A 15,502-nucleotide genomic window follows, 5' to 3' on the forward strand; every position below is an offset into this window, starting at 1 on the left:
ATAAAATTGAGAAGCTGAAGAGGATGAATGTGCTATTTATTTAGATGGTTGAATACAGCAGAGGAAGTGATGCTTAGCCGTATAGTATGTGGTGGTATTGGCGGGGAGGGGTGGATGTTGGGCAGTCAGTCACCAAATGTTTCTGTAAGGTCTAGAACAGGGGTGTCCAACCTTGACAACTTTAAGACTTGTGGACTTCAACTCGCAGAATTCCTCGCTGGCTGAGGAATTCTGGGAGTTGAAGTCCACAAGTCTTAAAGTTGCCAAGGTTGGACACCCCTGGTCTAGAAGATTCCAAGCTGGGCTTGGTACATGTGCATAGCTTATGTATATGAATCTCAGAGTACGTGGAAAAACGAACTGTTACATAACATGTAGGTCTGTTATTATAGGATAAGAATGAAAGCATTCTTAAGATGTTGTTGGCCTTCAATGTGGTCTAGACAAGAAGTATAATGAGGAGCAACAAATACCACACTTTATCAGTGACTGTGTTTTATGTTTCTATTAAAATGCCGTAGTGTGAATTCTCAGTTTCAGGTAGGACTAGAATACTGTACTAGAGTTTCAAAGACTTCAAATGGTGTATCTGCTGTAATGGCTACCTCCTATTACTTTGGAATCTTCCTCAGTTTTTCTATGCATAGTAAAGGCTGATGAAATATTCCATTTTGTACAGGTTGTCCTTGACTTACAACAGTTGATTTAGTGACCATTCGAAGTTGCAACGGCACTGAAAAAAAGGGACTTATAACTGTTTTTCACACTTATGACCATTGCAGTATCCCCATAGTCATCTCAAAGGTGCTTTTTTCTTGAAAGGGCAACGGGACTTTTTTTTTCGTTGAGGAAGAAAAAAAGTAGTCTAGTTGCCTTTGGAAGAAAAAAGTACCTTTAAGACAACTATGACCTGGATGACTGAGAATCTCCACAGACTTCCCCATGGTCATGTGATCAAAATTTGGACGCTTGACAAATGATTCATGCTATGCTAGCTGGAGAATTCTGGGAGTTGAAGTCCACAAGTCTTAAAGTTGCCAGGTTTGGGGTCCCCTGCCCTAGACCATTTCAGACAAGTGGCTTTCCAGTCCCTTCTGAAAGGCCTGCCGTGATGAAGCACCCACAGCTTCTGAAGGCAAGCTGTTCCACTGATTAATTGTTCTCACTGTTAGGAAATTTCTCCTTAATTCTAGGTTGCTTCTCTCCTTGATTAGTTCCCACCCATTGTTTCTTGCCTTCTGGTGCTTTGGAAAATAAGTTCTTTGTGTGGCAGCCCCTCAATTATTGGAACACTGCTATCATGTCACACCTAGTCCTTATTTTCATTATGAGTCATACCCAATTTCTGCAACTGTTTTTCATGTTTTAATCTCCAGGCCCCTAATCATCTCTGTTGTTCTTCTCTGCATTCTTTCCAAAGTCTCAACATTTTTTTTTTTATAATGTGGTGACCAAAATTTGATGCCGTATTCCGGATGTGGTCTTACTAAGGTTTATAAAGTAGTACTAATATTTCACCTAATCTTGATGCTATCCCTCTGTTTGTACAGCCAAGGATTCCATTAGCTTTTTGGGCTGCTGCAGCACATTGTTGGATATTTAAGGGATTGTCCACTAGGATTTCAAGATCCCTTTCACAGGGACTGCTTTTGAGCCAGGTTGCACCTAATCTGTACTTGCATATTTGGTTTTTCCTATCTAAGTGCAAAACCTTATTTTTTTCCACATTAAATTTCATTTTGTTAGATAGGGCCCAGTGTTCAAGTCTGTCAAGATTCATTTGGATTCTGAGCCTATCTTTTGGGGTGTTGTCTATTCCTGCCAGGTTAGTGCCATCTGCAAACTTGATGTTTCCCTTTCTATTCCCTCATCTAAATTGTTTATGAAGATATTGAAGAGTACTGAGCCTAAGATGGAACATTGTGGCATTCCACTATTTACTTCCCTCCGTGTTGAAGTACTACCATTAAGGACTACTTGCTGAGTACAGTTTGTCATCCAGTTACAAATCCATCTGGTGGTGATGCTGTCTATCTCATATTTTTCTAACTTACCAAGAAGTAGGTTGCAGTCCACTTTGTCTAATGCCTTGCTGAAGTCTAAATATACCATGTCCATAGCATTTTGCTGTTCCACTAATTTAATCACTTTGTCAAAGAATAAAATGTTGGCATGATCTGTCTTTTTTGGTACTGGAGAAGATTAATAAGAATCTTCTCCAATACCAAAATTCAAAAGCATCAATATTATTTCTATTCTGCTTCTTAAGGATCCAACTTTTGGTTCCATATAGTGTCATAGGAAAACTAATTGCTTGTACAATTCTATTCTTTGTAGATGAAGATACATCATGGCATCTGAATATCTTTTCCAAGGCTCTTACTGCTATCCTATCAAGGTATTCAGACAGAATGGTTTAGGTTTCCATGATGGCTGCTGTGGCTATCATTGATCTTCAGTGTGTATTTGGCATCTCACTTTCCATGTAGGACTCTAATCTATATTGGATAATCCTAATTATAATTTTGCTAGAATGTGAGTTTAAGGATATTAAATGATAGTTTTCACATTCTATATATCTGCATTTATATATTATATAAATAAAATTACTCATAAAAGTTACATTAATCTCAAATTATTGTACGTGAGGATAATTGAGGCTGTATAGATGTAAGAATGTTTAAAATGTTTAAAGAATGTTATATAATTTATTATAATTTAATGTTTAAAATAATGTACAGGAAGTCCTCAACTTATGACCACAACTGAGTCCAATATTTATGTTGCTGAGAAATTTGTTGAGTTTTGCCCCATTTAATGATTTTTCTCACCACATTTGTAAAGTGAATCGCTGCAGTTCTTAAATTATTAACACGGTTGTTAAATGAATCTGGTTTCTCCATTGACTTTGCTTGTCAGATGGTCGCAAAAGGGGATCACACAACCTCAGGACACTGCAACTGGCATAAATAGCAGTTAGTTGTCAATCATCCAAATGTAAATCACATGACCATGTGGATGCTGCAGTGGTCCCAAGTGTGAAAAATGGTCATGTCATTTTTTTCACTGCTGTTGTAATTTCAAATAGTCACTAAATGAACTATATTGTAAGTTGAGGACTATCTGTACATACTATAGGTCTTCTGTTAAATCCAATAGCTAAGCTTTACTTAAGCTTTTCTGTTCAGTATTTTATGTCTGCTTGCAAACAAGCAAACATCTTAGTTTATCATAAGAAAATAGTTATTAGAAAATATGCCAGATAAACACAAAAACAGTATCTAGACCCTTTGGTAGTAAGATTTAATTTTGACAAATCCAGTAGTATTCCATTATTATTGTGGACAGCTGTTGTTTATTCTGGGTGGCCATATAGTTTGAACATATAATTATAGTTATAATTATGTGCAAATATTCCTAGTTTTATGTCTGTAATACGAAGCAGCAGAGAAAGAGAGACAGTTTTTACTTGACAGCAGTAGTTACCTCTTGGAAAAATATTCTATAATTTATTGCTTAGTTATATCCACAGGAAATAAATAGGATCATCATCGAATGCAGCGGACAGGAAATACCAGTGATATACACAGTAGCAGATCTGGCATTACTCAGAACATTTTCGTATCTGAACATTAGGATTCAGTTAAATCCTTAGATGGTAAACATCACCAAAACTTTTGGTTTTTAAAATTTATTTAAAATATTGCAATTTCAAAATGGAATAAAAATAATAATGTTATTCTGTCAAAGATTTTAAATCTGGAACATTTTTAATCTTGAAGTCGAGTAGCATTTGTCCAAGTGCTTTGCCCTGTAAAAGAAATAAAGAGAAAAAAACTGTAATTCCAACTCAGCCAAGAGAATTTTTTTTAAAAAAAAAGCTGTGCAAGTCTGACTCACAGACGAACACAATACAGAAGCCTGATGATGGCAGATGAGATTCTGCCGAAACGTGGCTACAACTTTAAAAGCACAACTATAATGACATGGGAAAATACCCCAACAAAGCTGAATGCCATACATGTAAGTACCCGTGAAAACTTAAGAAAACATGTGTGTGTGTGTGTGTGTGTGTGTGTGTGTATATATATATATATATATATATATATATATATATATATATATATATATATATATATATATATATGTTTTCTTAAGTTTTCAGGGTACTTACATGTATGGGTCTGAGAGCTATGGGTCTGAGAGGGTCTTCCAGATGCCCCAAACTATATGGCCTCCCAAAAATACACAAAGAAGGCATACCTCTCAGACCCATAGTCAGCTCCAGAGGAGTACCACTACAAAACCTAGCTAAACACCTAGCAAAAGAGCTACAGCCCCATGCTGAAACAGCAGCTTCTCATGTACAAAACTCATACCACTTCTTGGAAATGATCAAAGATCTACACGTGGAGCAAGAAGATCTGCTTGTAAGTTTTGACGTGGTTTCACTATTCACTCAAGTCCCAATAAAAGAGACCCTTGAAATCATCAAAAATAAATACCAACCAGCTAAACACCTCATGGAACTAACAGAACACTGCTTAACCAACACATATTTCATATACAAAGGACAAAGATACAAACAAATAGAAGGAGCCCCCATGGGATCACCACTGTCACCTGTCATTGCAAACCTGTTCATGGAAGAATTCGAATCCAGAGCCCTGGCTAATGCCATCCTCAAACCCAAACTATGGTTAAGATACATCGATGACACATTCGTGATTTGGCCCCATGGACAAGAAAACCTAAACAATTTCCTAACACACCTAAACAGCGCACACCCCAAAATCAAGTTCACCATGGAAACAGAAACAAACAAACAACTACCATTCCTAGATGTACTAATCTACAAAAAAACAGATGGCACACTAGGACACACCATATACCAGAAGAAAACACACACCAACCGCTACCTCAACGCCCAATCCCACCACCACCCAGCACAGATAAACTCCGTGGCTAAAACACTAATTACTAGAACCAAACGCCTGGCAGACAAGACACACATTAAGACTGAACTATGCACCCTGACTAAAATATTGACAGCCAACGGCTTCCACAAAAGCAAAATCACCAACTTGATCCACAAAAACACACTGAGACATAATAGAGACCCAGAAGATGAACAGACCCATGGAACAGCTGTCCTGCCCTACATAAGAGGCACTACAGACAAAATTAGTAAGATACTATACAGACACCACATCAAGACTGCCTTCAAAACAGACAGAAAAATAGCAGCCATCCTCAGAAACCCCAAAGACAAAATTGACCTGGAAAACCAAGGCATATACGAAGTCCCCTGTGCATCATGCCCAGCCACATACATTGGACAGACCAATAGAAGAATAAGCACCCGCCTGGATGAACACAAAAATGCAGTCAAAAAGCTGGAACACACTTCCTCACTAGTCCAACACATGGAAGCCACAGGTCATAGCATCAACTTCAATGGCACCAAAACCCTAGCCACTATAGAAAATTCCAGCCACAGAATCATCAGAGAAGCCATAGAGATTGAAAAAAGACCAGAAAGCATGAACAGAAGAGATGATTCCACCAGGCTGTCAATCATTTGGAAGCCTGCACTCACAAACAAAAAAATCTCCACACCACAAGCCAGGCAAACACCTGGGCACAAACAGATCCCCCCTAATACCTCCAGCTCAAACACATCCCAACCAGGCACCCAGATGAAACCCAGCTTCCTAAGCCATCCATTTACCCGAAGCCAAGCTGCACTAAAGACCTCCAATAAAGTAACACAATGCTGCCAGCCAATCAAGATACAAAAAGAGCCAAAAAACAGACAGAAGATATTAGAGACACCAATCAAGCAGAACATAGCAAACTCCGAGACCAATAAACACAGACCAAGACTCCCAACCAATCAGGATGAAGAAAAAACCATTCTGGCACAGCAATAGGCTGCCCCAAATTTAAATCTGAAACCACTGTAAAAGTCTGACTCACAGACGGACACAATACAGAAGCCTGATGATGGCAGATGAGATTCTGCTGAAACGTTGCTACAACTTTAAAAGCACAACTATAATGACGTGGGAAAATACCCGAACAAAGCTGAAGGCTATATATGTATGTATGTATGTATGTATGTATGTATGTATGTATGTATATATATATATATATATATATATATATATATATATATATATATATATATATATATATATATATATATTTGTTTTCTTAAGTTTTCGGGTACTTACATGTATGGTGTTCGGCTTGGTTCGGGTATTTTCCCACGTCATTGTAGTTCTTTTAAAGTTGTAGCAACGTTTCAGCAGAATCTCATCTGCCATCATCAGGCTTCTGTATTGTGTCCGTCTGTGAGTCAGACTTTTACAGTAGTTTCAGATTTGAATTTGGGGCAGCCTATTGCTGTGCCAGAATGGTTTTTTCTTCATCCTGATTGGTTGCTGATTGATTCCACCAGGCTGTCAATCATTTGGAAGCCTGCACTCACAAACAAAAAATCTCCACACCACAAGCCAGGCAAACACCTGGACACAAACAGATCCCCTGATACCTCCAGCTCAAACACACCCCAACCAGGCACCCAGATGAAACCCAGCTTCCTAACTAATGATAGCCGTCCATTTACCCGAAGCCAAGCTGCACTAAAGGCCTCCATTAAAGCAACACAATGCTGCCAGCCAATCAAGATAAAAAGAGCCAAAAAACAGACAGAAGATATTAGAGACACCAATCAAGCAGAACACAGCAAACTCCGAGACCAATAAACACAGACCAAGACCCCCAACCAATCAGGATGAAGAAAAAACCATTCTGGCACAGCAATAGGCTGCCCCAAATTCAAATCTGAAACTACTGTAAAAGTCTGACTCACAGACGGACACAATACAGAAGCCTGATGATGGCAGATGAGATTCTGCTGAAACGTTGCTACAACTTTAAAAGAACTACAATGACGTGGGAAAATACCCGAACCAAGCCGAACACACCATATATATATATATATATACACACACACATATATACATATACATACATTTGAAACTGATGCCACTTTATATAATCTTTGCTTTGCTGAACAAACCAGCTGAATGATTCTTTATAAATAAATACCTACTTGTGGGTCACTTCTCAGAGATGCTGTGCCACCACCACCAAGAGAGTTTTTTAGAACAAAATTTAATCCACATATTCCTGGCAAGTCATATCTATAAAGATAAAAAATACCATACTTTATCTATTTAAAGGAAGACGATAAGAATTTTTTAAAAAGGCAACTCAGAAATGCAAAAACAACATAGCTGGCAATACCTATATACCTTGAATGAGATTCAGCTTTTGTGAAACTTTTCAGAAATTTAAAGGCAACAAGGATGATCAGGGAACTAGAAATTAAATTTTATGAAGAGAATTTGAAGATGAGAAGACTGAGGTCTATGACAACACTCTTTAAGTACTTCGTAATTACACAGAAAGCCCAAATATGTTTTCTAGCACATGAGAGCAGGGGTGGGATGCTTCCAGTTCAGCCCGGTTCTATAGAACTGGTAGCTCTTAGGAGCAGCTGAAACCGAACCAGTTTGGTGCAATGACCTTTTGGTTGGTTGTTTGGCCCACCCGCCTGCCCGGGCTTTTGGCTGTCCTTTATTTCCTGCTTTTTCAATCTCAGTTGCTTTGCGCGGCACAGCTGAGGATGGAAAAGCAGGAAAGAAGAGGCTTTTCAAATGCTGTGCAACTGCGCACAGCGCTTGTCTTTTTGCAAACGTTGTACATGCGCACGCAGCAAAATGCAACTCTCACCGAACCAGTAGTAACACCGGTTGAAACCCACTTCTGCATGAGAGTGCAAGACATAGAAAAATGGGTTCAGGTTACATGCTGAAACTTATACCCAAATGATGTCCTTCCACATATTTGATTCTGTGATTCAAAAATAAGTTATTATGGTATGATTGGGCAGAATAAATTGCTTAGAACTATTGAAAAGCATGTTCGCTAAGTTTATTGAAACATTACATTATTATTTTTCTTCAGTGTTGCTGTTTAATCTTGTTACTATGAAGTCACTAGTAGCTGATCCTTTTATGTCTGCCTCTAAATGGAGAAAAAATCTGCTAAACCTGGTTATTCCACGATATTCCTAATTGGTGTATTTAGGAATATCCTGGAATAACCAGATCTAGCAGATTTTTTCTAGAACAAAAGACAAAATATTGGTCCTCATCACTATTTCATGTCTCTGAAAATAATTTGCTTTTGAACAGAATCATCATATCTTTTCTTTGGTGTGACAAAGGATAGTTGACCACCATATTTTGGCTTTATTTATTGCTTCATTTATTTCAGCCTAGATCATCCCAAAGTTGCTTCTTCAAGAGGCAACTAGTATTTCTTGTTCATCTTTTGAAGACATTTTGCTTCTCATCCAAGAAGCTTCTTCAGCTCTGACAGGATAGTGGGGAATGGAAAGATTTATATTCCTTGTAGACAGGCGGTCATTTGCTTCCTTTTAGAGTACTTGGAGATTTATCTGTGTCCTCAGGGTCATCTGAGTAGTGCACCTGGTACTCAGGTGATCCTGAGGACCCAAATAACCAAGTGCTTCAATGACCCTCTAAAAGGATGCAGATTACCAGATTACCAAGGATTATAAATCCTTCCCTTCCCCACTATCCTGTCAGAGCTGAAGAAGTTACTGGGATGAGAAGCAAAACGTCTTCAAAAGAAAAACAAGCAAGTCCAGTTGCCTCCTGAAAAAGCACCTTTGGTCTATAGAGTGACCAAAGAGTCATCTGTGACCTGGATGACTGAGAATCTCTACAGCCTTTCACCTAGAACCTTTCAATTTAACAGTTATTTATATATAAAACACCATGGATTTAATTACTTCTCATTAATTAAAGTTCCGATTTAAAAAAAAATATATATGTTTAAATGAATTAAGCCTTCACTTAAATTTAATTTACATAGATTTTTTTTTTTTTAAATATGAGGACTCATCAAACTTTAGCAACACAATATTTATCATCTTAGGGAAAAAATCATGAACTCATTTGGGACTTATTAACTGTTGATAGAAAACAGTAGTGTTACTTTATTAGAGTAGTTCCTAAAGCAAATTTTTAAACATTCTGTAAAAGAATATGTGGAAATGAAGATGTCTGGTATTGAAGTAAAAGATTTATACAGAAACCAGTCACATGAAGCATTACAAATGAATTCAGGTGAAATGTGCTGTGTCTTTCAAGATCTTCTCTATAAACACTCTGACTGGCTGTGGAACAGATAGTAGAGAACATGTAACTGTTCATATGTCTTTCAAAATGGCTTTAAACAGTAGGAGTTACATTTTTATATTTAAAAAGTTATCTATTATTGGCAATTTGAAAAACACAAAAATTATACTGATAGTATACAAGAATGATATCCATCTTTTCATTTGACAACTAATGCTTTTATGTAACTCTTTGTTCAATAGAACACTTGTTTCCATTTGTTCTTGTTCCTTTAGAAACATGGTGTTTATCCCAGTTCAATAAGAAGCTTCAGGGAGCTTAAAACATGTGAATATAATTCCTTCTAATTCTTAAGACCTACACAAAAGTGTTCTTTCTTTTGCAAGTTTATTTTAATTCTATTCACATTACTCTATGAATACATTATTAAAAGAACAAAAAGTCTATGGTTTCATATTAAAATAAAAGTTTATTGTAATCAAACATTTTAATTTTACTTGAACAGTTTTCATAACAGCAGTGAAATATTTTACTTTTTTTCTTATCTCTGAATTGTCTGGTTGAAAAAGAAGCACTGACCATTATTGTTCATGATCCACCAATATGACAAATAACTATAGAAGGGTTGAATTAATTGTGGAAGATTTCACATCAAATGTTAAAATGTTCTCCGATTTATTAGAAAACACCTTAATTTAATAATGGAAAACCTTCATATTTAGACCTAAAGATACACCATACCCATTTATGATGGAGTTTAGGATTATTGTAGTAACAGAGGCCCAGGCCTATAAAAGTTGTTGGAAGGTATAGCCGTCCAAATTCTCCCACTGGCACTTCGTATAATATCCTCACCCACTTTGCCTTGGAGCAGCTTCTAATATCTTATTGCTGCCATCGTCTGTCTTTATCTGTCCCAACTGGATTCCTTCTCCTTAAAACCAGCTTGTGAGATATACAGCGCATCTCCTAGTTTGAATACTTATTTTCCAGTAATTAGAATAATACAATGACAAGAGTGATATTGATAATAAAGATGAAAAAAATGAATTTTTATTGTCATTTTCTAGCCCCTGTTATTTTCGAGATCCGTGACCAGAAAACACTCTGTCCTATTTTTGAGGAGTTACAACAGCATAAAGTGTATTTTAAAAATCAATTTTATTAAAAATAAGAAAAAGAAGTAGGATTATGTCCTTATAAAATTTTAGGCAATTTCATGCACAAACCACAATTAGATGAAATAATGACTATAACAAGATCACAAATAACAACATAAACTTCAATCTCTCATAAAATGCTATATGAGAATGGATGTGGATTCACAATAGGTGGGACTCAGAGGTGGTATTCAGCAGGTTCTGACCAGTTCTGGAGAACCGGCAGTGGAAATTTTGAGTAGTTTGGAGAACCAGCAAATCCCACCTCTGACTGGAGATTTTACAGTATCCTTCCCCTGCCACGCCCACCAAGCCACGCCCACAGAACCGGTAGTAAAAAAAAATTTGAATCCTACCACTGGTGGGACTTGAGGTTAGTAGAAACAGTCAAAGAGATGCTGCCCTCTGAAAATATAACTTAAAATAACTACATAAATTATCTAACTAAACATGGCTACTTTCAGATTTCCAATTTCCAATTCATTGGTCTGTAAAGCAAAGGAAAGTTTAAGTAAGATCGTAAGCCCAGTCACAGTTTTATTTAGTAACCATTTGCTAAACAACTGAGTTGATAGTCTCAATTTTAAACATTAAATGAGGACTACCTGTAGTTCATGAGAGAGAGAGGGGAGGGAGGGAGGCGGGAGGGAGGAGAGAGAGAGAGGGGGAGAGGAAGAGAGAGATCAAATTTTGAAGTGGATGCCATATTTCCTAAGAGTGACGCTATTAGTGACGCTAGGCACATGATACCATTCAGGCAGCCCTTGGAAAAATGAGAATTGCTTAACATGAAGGCAGAATTTTTATCTATGATTTTAGAATACTGTTATAAATGGCTTAGTTTGAATATATTCCCATGGCAAAAATAAAATGTATTGTGGCTTAGTATTACCTGTGAATTTATGATAATATATATATATATTTCAAGACAGGAGAAGAAAAGGGATACTTTTTCCTTTACTACCAACCCATAAGAACCCTCTGATTGTTAAGTAACAGTATACTGTCAGCCCTAAGCCAGGATTTAACACAGAGTTTGGAGATGGGGACTGCTTTTCCTCATTTCTAATACTCTTCTCAAGAGATACTGTATTTTAGGAAGTATATCTGGACTCAAGAAAGTTCATTCAGTTTAAAAATCCCTGTATTGAGAGGTTCTCAAATATATACCCCTAGCTGTGCTATTGTGGATGGCCCATATTGCTTCCAGAGTAACAGGTACATAAAATACCCATCCATATATCCTGGGGGTAGAAATTATGTGGGTATATATTGTATGTTTTTATACTAAATATAAACATAAATAAATATAAATATAGTAAGACGGGATATACAACCCTAACCCTAAAATATTTTCAATATTTCCCTGTTTAAAGTCTGTAGAAATTCTCAGTCATCCAGGTCATGGTTGTTCCAAAGATGCTTTTTCAGGAGGCAACTGGAGTTTCTTATTTTTTCTTTGAAGACATTTCATTTCTCATCCAAGAAGCTTCTTCAGTTCTGACACGATGGTGGCAGGGGTGGGATTCTATCAGTTCACACCTATTCGCTAGAACCGGTTGTTAACATTCTAAATGGAGAGGCAGTTTCTGTAAGCAACACCAGAATATTTCTTTCCTGCCTTCCTTACAGGATTAGGCCCGTAATTTCTTCTAACAACCGGTTCTCTGAACTTAGAATGTTAACAACAGTTCTAGCGAATAGATGTGAACTGGTAGAATCCCACCCCTGATTAGAAGGCATGATAAAAGGAACATTAAAGAGCCTGTTCAAGTTTTGAAGAAGAGTCCTTGGGCAGAATGGTTCACAGCACTATAGCTGGAAGTGTTTATCTTGTCACTACTGTACAAGTACTTATTCTCCACTGTCCTAATTAAAAAGTACAATCGAGGATCCATTTCATATTTTTGCTAAGCGGATAGTAGGGTATTGAAGCTTTCTTGAATAGCTCACTCTCTTCCTAGTGTAGGACTGAATCAATACAATTTGAGGTACATATATGAGCAATATACTGTTTGCCAAACTGTTAAGCCCTTGTTTTACATGAGGATTTTCATATAATCTAAAAATTTTCAATATACCGTATATACTCGAGTATAAGTCGACCCGAATATAAGCCGAGGCACCTAATTTTACACAAAAAAACTGGGAAAACTTATTGACCCGAGTATAAGCTGAGGGTGGGAAATGCAGCAGCTACTGGTAAATTTCAAAAATAAAAATAATTAATTTGGGAAACGATCTCACTATCATGAAAGGTTTAATTGATTCACTAACCCAAAAGAAGAAGATGATGATGACAGCGGGAGGCAGGAGTCACTCTCTTCCCCTCCTTCGGAGGCCCCTGAGTCAGGAATCGCTACCGCCGGCGCGGCCCCAGTCCCGCGTCGCCTCGGGAAGGAAAGGCAAAAAGGAAGAGCCGCGGCAGCGCTTTGCAACAGCAGCAGCGGCACCGGAGGCTCAGGCTCAGCGGCTCCTGGTTTTGCCCCACCCTTCCCGAGGCGACGCGGATAGGGGCACCACGGCAGCAACTCCCGACAGCCCCAGCCGGACACCTGAGCGGAGCCCGGGCGGAACTGCCTGTTGCCGCCGTGGGCGCCGTTGGGCACCCGGCTGCCCAAGCAAAGAACAGGGCGCGCCGGACCATCGGAGAAGCGGAGCAAAGCCGGACACCAGCAGCCGCCTCCTCGGCGCAGAAAGCTTCCCCAACCAGCCGGCGGTCTCCTCCTCCTCGGTCACACAGAACAAACAGGCAGAGAAGGAGGAGAGCAGCTGGCCAGCCGGGGAGGCCTCCCGTGCTGCGAAAGAGGCAGCCAGCGATCTCCGGCGCCGTCCTGCTCCATGCGCTGGCTGCTCGGACTTGCCAGGCCCGGCACATAGAACAGGGCGGTGCCGGATGTTGGAGAAGCCGGCGGGCAGGGATCATTAGCCGCCTCTTTTGCAGCACAAGAAGCCTCCCAGGCAGAGAAGGAGGAGAGCAGCTGGCCAGCCGGGAGGCCTCCGTGCTGCGAAAAGGCAGCCAACGATCTCTGGCGCCGTCCTGCTCCATGCGCTGGCTGCTCGGACTTGCCTGGCCCGGCACATAGAACAGGGGCGGTGCCGGATGTTGGAGAAGCCGAGGCGGGCGAAGCCACCTCGGCTCGCGTTGTTTTCTGAGCCCGCGAGCCTAGAGCCAGGGCGCTTTCATTGCACGGCGGAGCTTCTTGTCTCAGGAAAAACCGGGCGTCGTTGCTGCCCCTGAGGGAGGGTGATTCTGGGCTGCGCGATTGGGGGACTTCGTGGCTTTGGGTGGGAGCGAGGACGGACAGAGTCTGTGAAGTGGGGCCTGCCTGCCCTTGCTGGCTGCCTCTGCTTCCTTAGGGGCGGGGAAAGGGGCTCATCTGGACCAAGGGTGAGTCTCCCCCTCAGTTTCCCCTGAAGGATCTTCCGTCGCTTTTGCCTTCTCCCTACATCTTCCCTCTGTTAAAATTCCCCCCACACACACACACACTTATTTTCGGGCGGATAGATTTCGTGTCTGAGCATTCTCACATGACGGTGGGTCTTTCCCCCCCTAAAAACAGTTAAACAAAGAAAAACAATATATCCTCATGCAAGAACTTTTCTGCTTCCGATTACCCCCATGCTTAAAAGTTGCAAAGGAAACACGGAAGCAGGGAAGCGCCTGCCCAGCTCCGGAGCTCCACACCATTTTTTTTTCAGAGGGAATCTGACTCGAGTATAAGCTGAGGGGGGGGTTTTCAGCACAAAAAATGGGCTGAAAAACTCGGCTTATACTCGAGTATATACGGTAATCAAACAATACTATATGAAAAATTGAATTCAAGGAGTGCCTACCGTGATACCAAGATTTCTTCAGGCCGTTCTCTTTCTAAAAGATGATGGAAATAATCTTCTACAGCCAAAGCAGTTAATGTTTTCTTGAGGTATGGGTAGTAAAGGGGATGGCGTGCTATGACACCTGTTATAAACAAACAGAACGCAATTACTTGTTATTCTTCATGGATCACCAAACAATGTTATTATTGTTTCAAACAAATAATTCAGTCCACATTATATTAAACTTCAGCTAATCAAGACTAAACCTATATATTTTTGCAGCATCTAGTATTTATTTAATTATTAATCTAACTCAATTGTTTCAGTAAATCTTGGTGACATATATGTTAAAACAACAAAAAATAATAACCAGCAAAAAACAAAACAATCTTACTCTTGCTTTTTTCTCTTGCCAAATGAATTTCAAAATTATTGTATTCAGCTCATCAAAAAAAAAAAAAATCTATTTCTATGGGGATTGTTTGAAATTAAAAAAGTATATTTGGCAAAATATTCATCTTTATAGTTGTAATCCTTCCTACCATTGATAATTGCAGATTTTTCCATTTCTCCAAATCTTCTTTCATTTGTTGTACTAGTCTTACATAGTTATCTTTAATTGTTACACATCTTGCTGTTAGGTATATTCCCAAGTATTTTACTTTCTTAACTATCTAAAGGTCTAATTTTTTGTCAATTCCTTTTTTTGTTTTTCTGTGACATTTTTAACTAACATTTTTGTTTTATCTTTATTTATTTTCAGTCCTGCAACTTTTCCATATTCTTCTATTTTTTCCATTAACTTAGAGCCAGATTCCACTGGTTCTTCTAAAACGGGGCATCAAAATCAAGGCTTGTGAGTCAGATCTAGCCCGTAGGGCTGGCCTGGAAATTGCAAAGGACCGGCCTGCGGTACCTCTATTAGCTAAAATGGGGCTTGGGGGGGGGGGCATCGCACGGCCTCCCCATGCCCTGTTTTGGCTGCAAAGGTGGTGAAGGCTGTCCAGGCCCAAAATGGGGCATAGGAGGTGTTGTATGGCCCCCGTGCATCCCATTTCAGCTGCTAGGGTGGTGGTGGAGGCCCTCCAGGCCCAAAATGGGGCACGGAGGGGGTGTTGCGCCTCCTGTTCTGTTTTGGCTTCCAGGGTGGTGGAGGTTGTCCAGGCCCAAAATGGGGCATTGGGGGCATCATGCAGCCCCCCTGCACCCTGTTTTGGCTTCCAGGATGGTGGAGGAGGCCATCCAGGCCCAAAATGGGATACGAGGGTTGTTGCACAGCCCTCC

General features: G+C 39.6%; 1 protein-coding gene across 1 annotated transcript in view; it reads right to left on the reverse strand.

Moving 5' to 3' along the window:
* Positions 1 to 3,474: 3,474 nt before the first annotated feature.
* LOC113417444 (uncharacterized) overlaps positions 3,475 to 15,502 on the reverse strand; it is a 124,918-nt gene continuing 112,890 nt past the window's right edge. The window contains exons 18-20 of the mRNA XM_026675845.2: positions 14,237 to 14,360; positions 7,121 to 7,211; positions 3,475 to 3,811 (exon numbers count right to left, since the gene is read on the reverse strand). Of these exons, the coding sequence (XP_026531630.1) occupies positions 3,737 to 3,811; positions 7,121 to 7,211; positions 14,237 to 14,360 (290 nt within the window). The 3' untranslated portion in view covers positions 3,475 to 3,736. The remainder of the gene's footprint in view (positions 3,812 to 7,120; positions 7,212 to 14,236; positions 14,361 to 15,502) is intronic.

This window comes from Notechis scutatus, chromosome 4 (assembly GCF_049901735.1).
Source record: "Notechis scutatus isolate UNSWTSFEM ecotype Mainland chromosome 4, rNotScu1.2, whole genome shotgun sequence".
NCBI lineage: Eukaryota > Metazoa > Chordata > Lepidosauria > Squamata > Elapidae > Notechis > Notechis scutatus.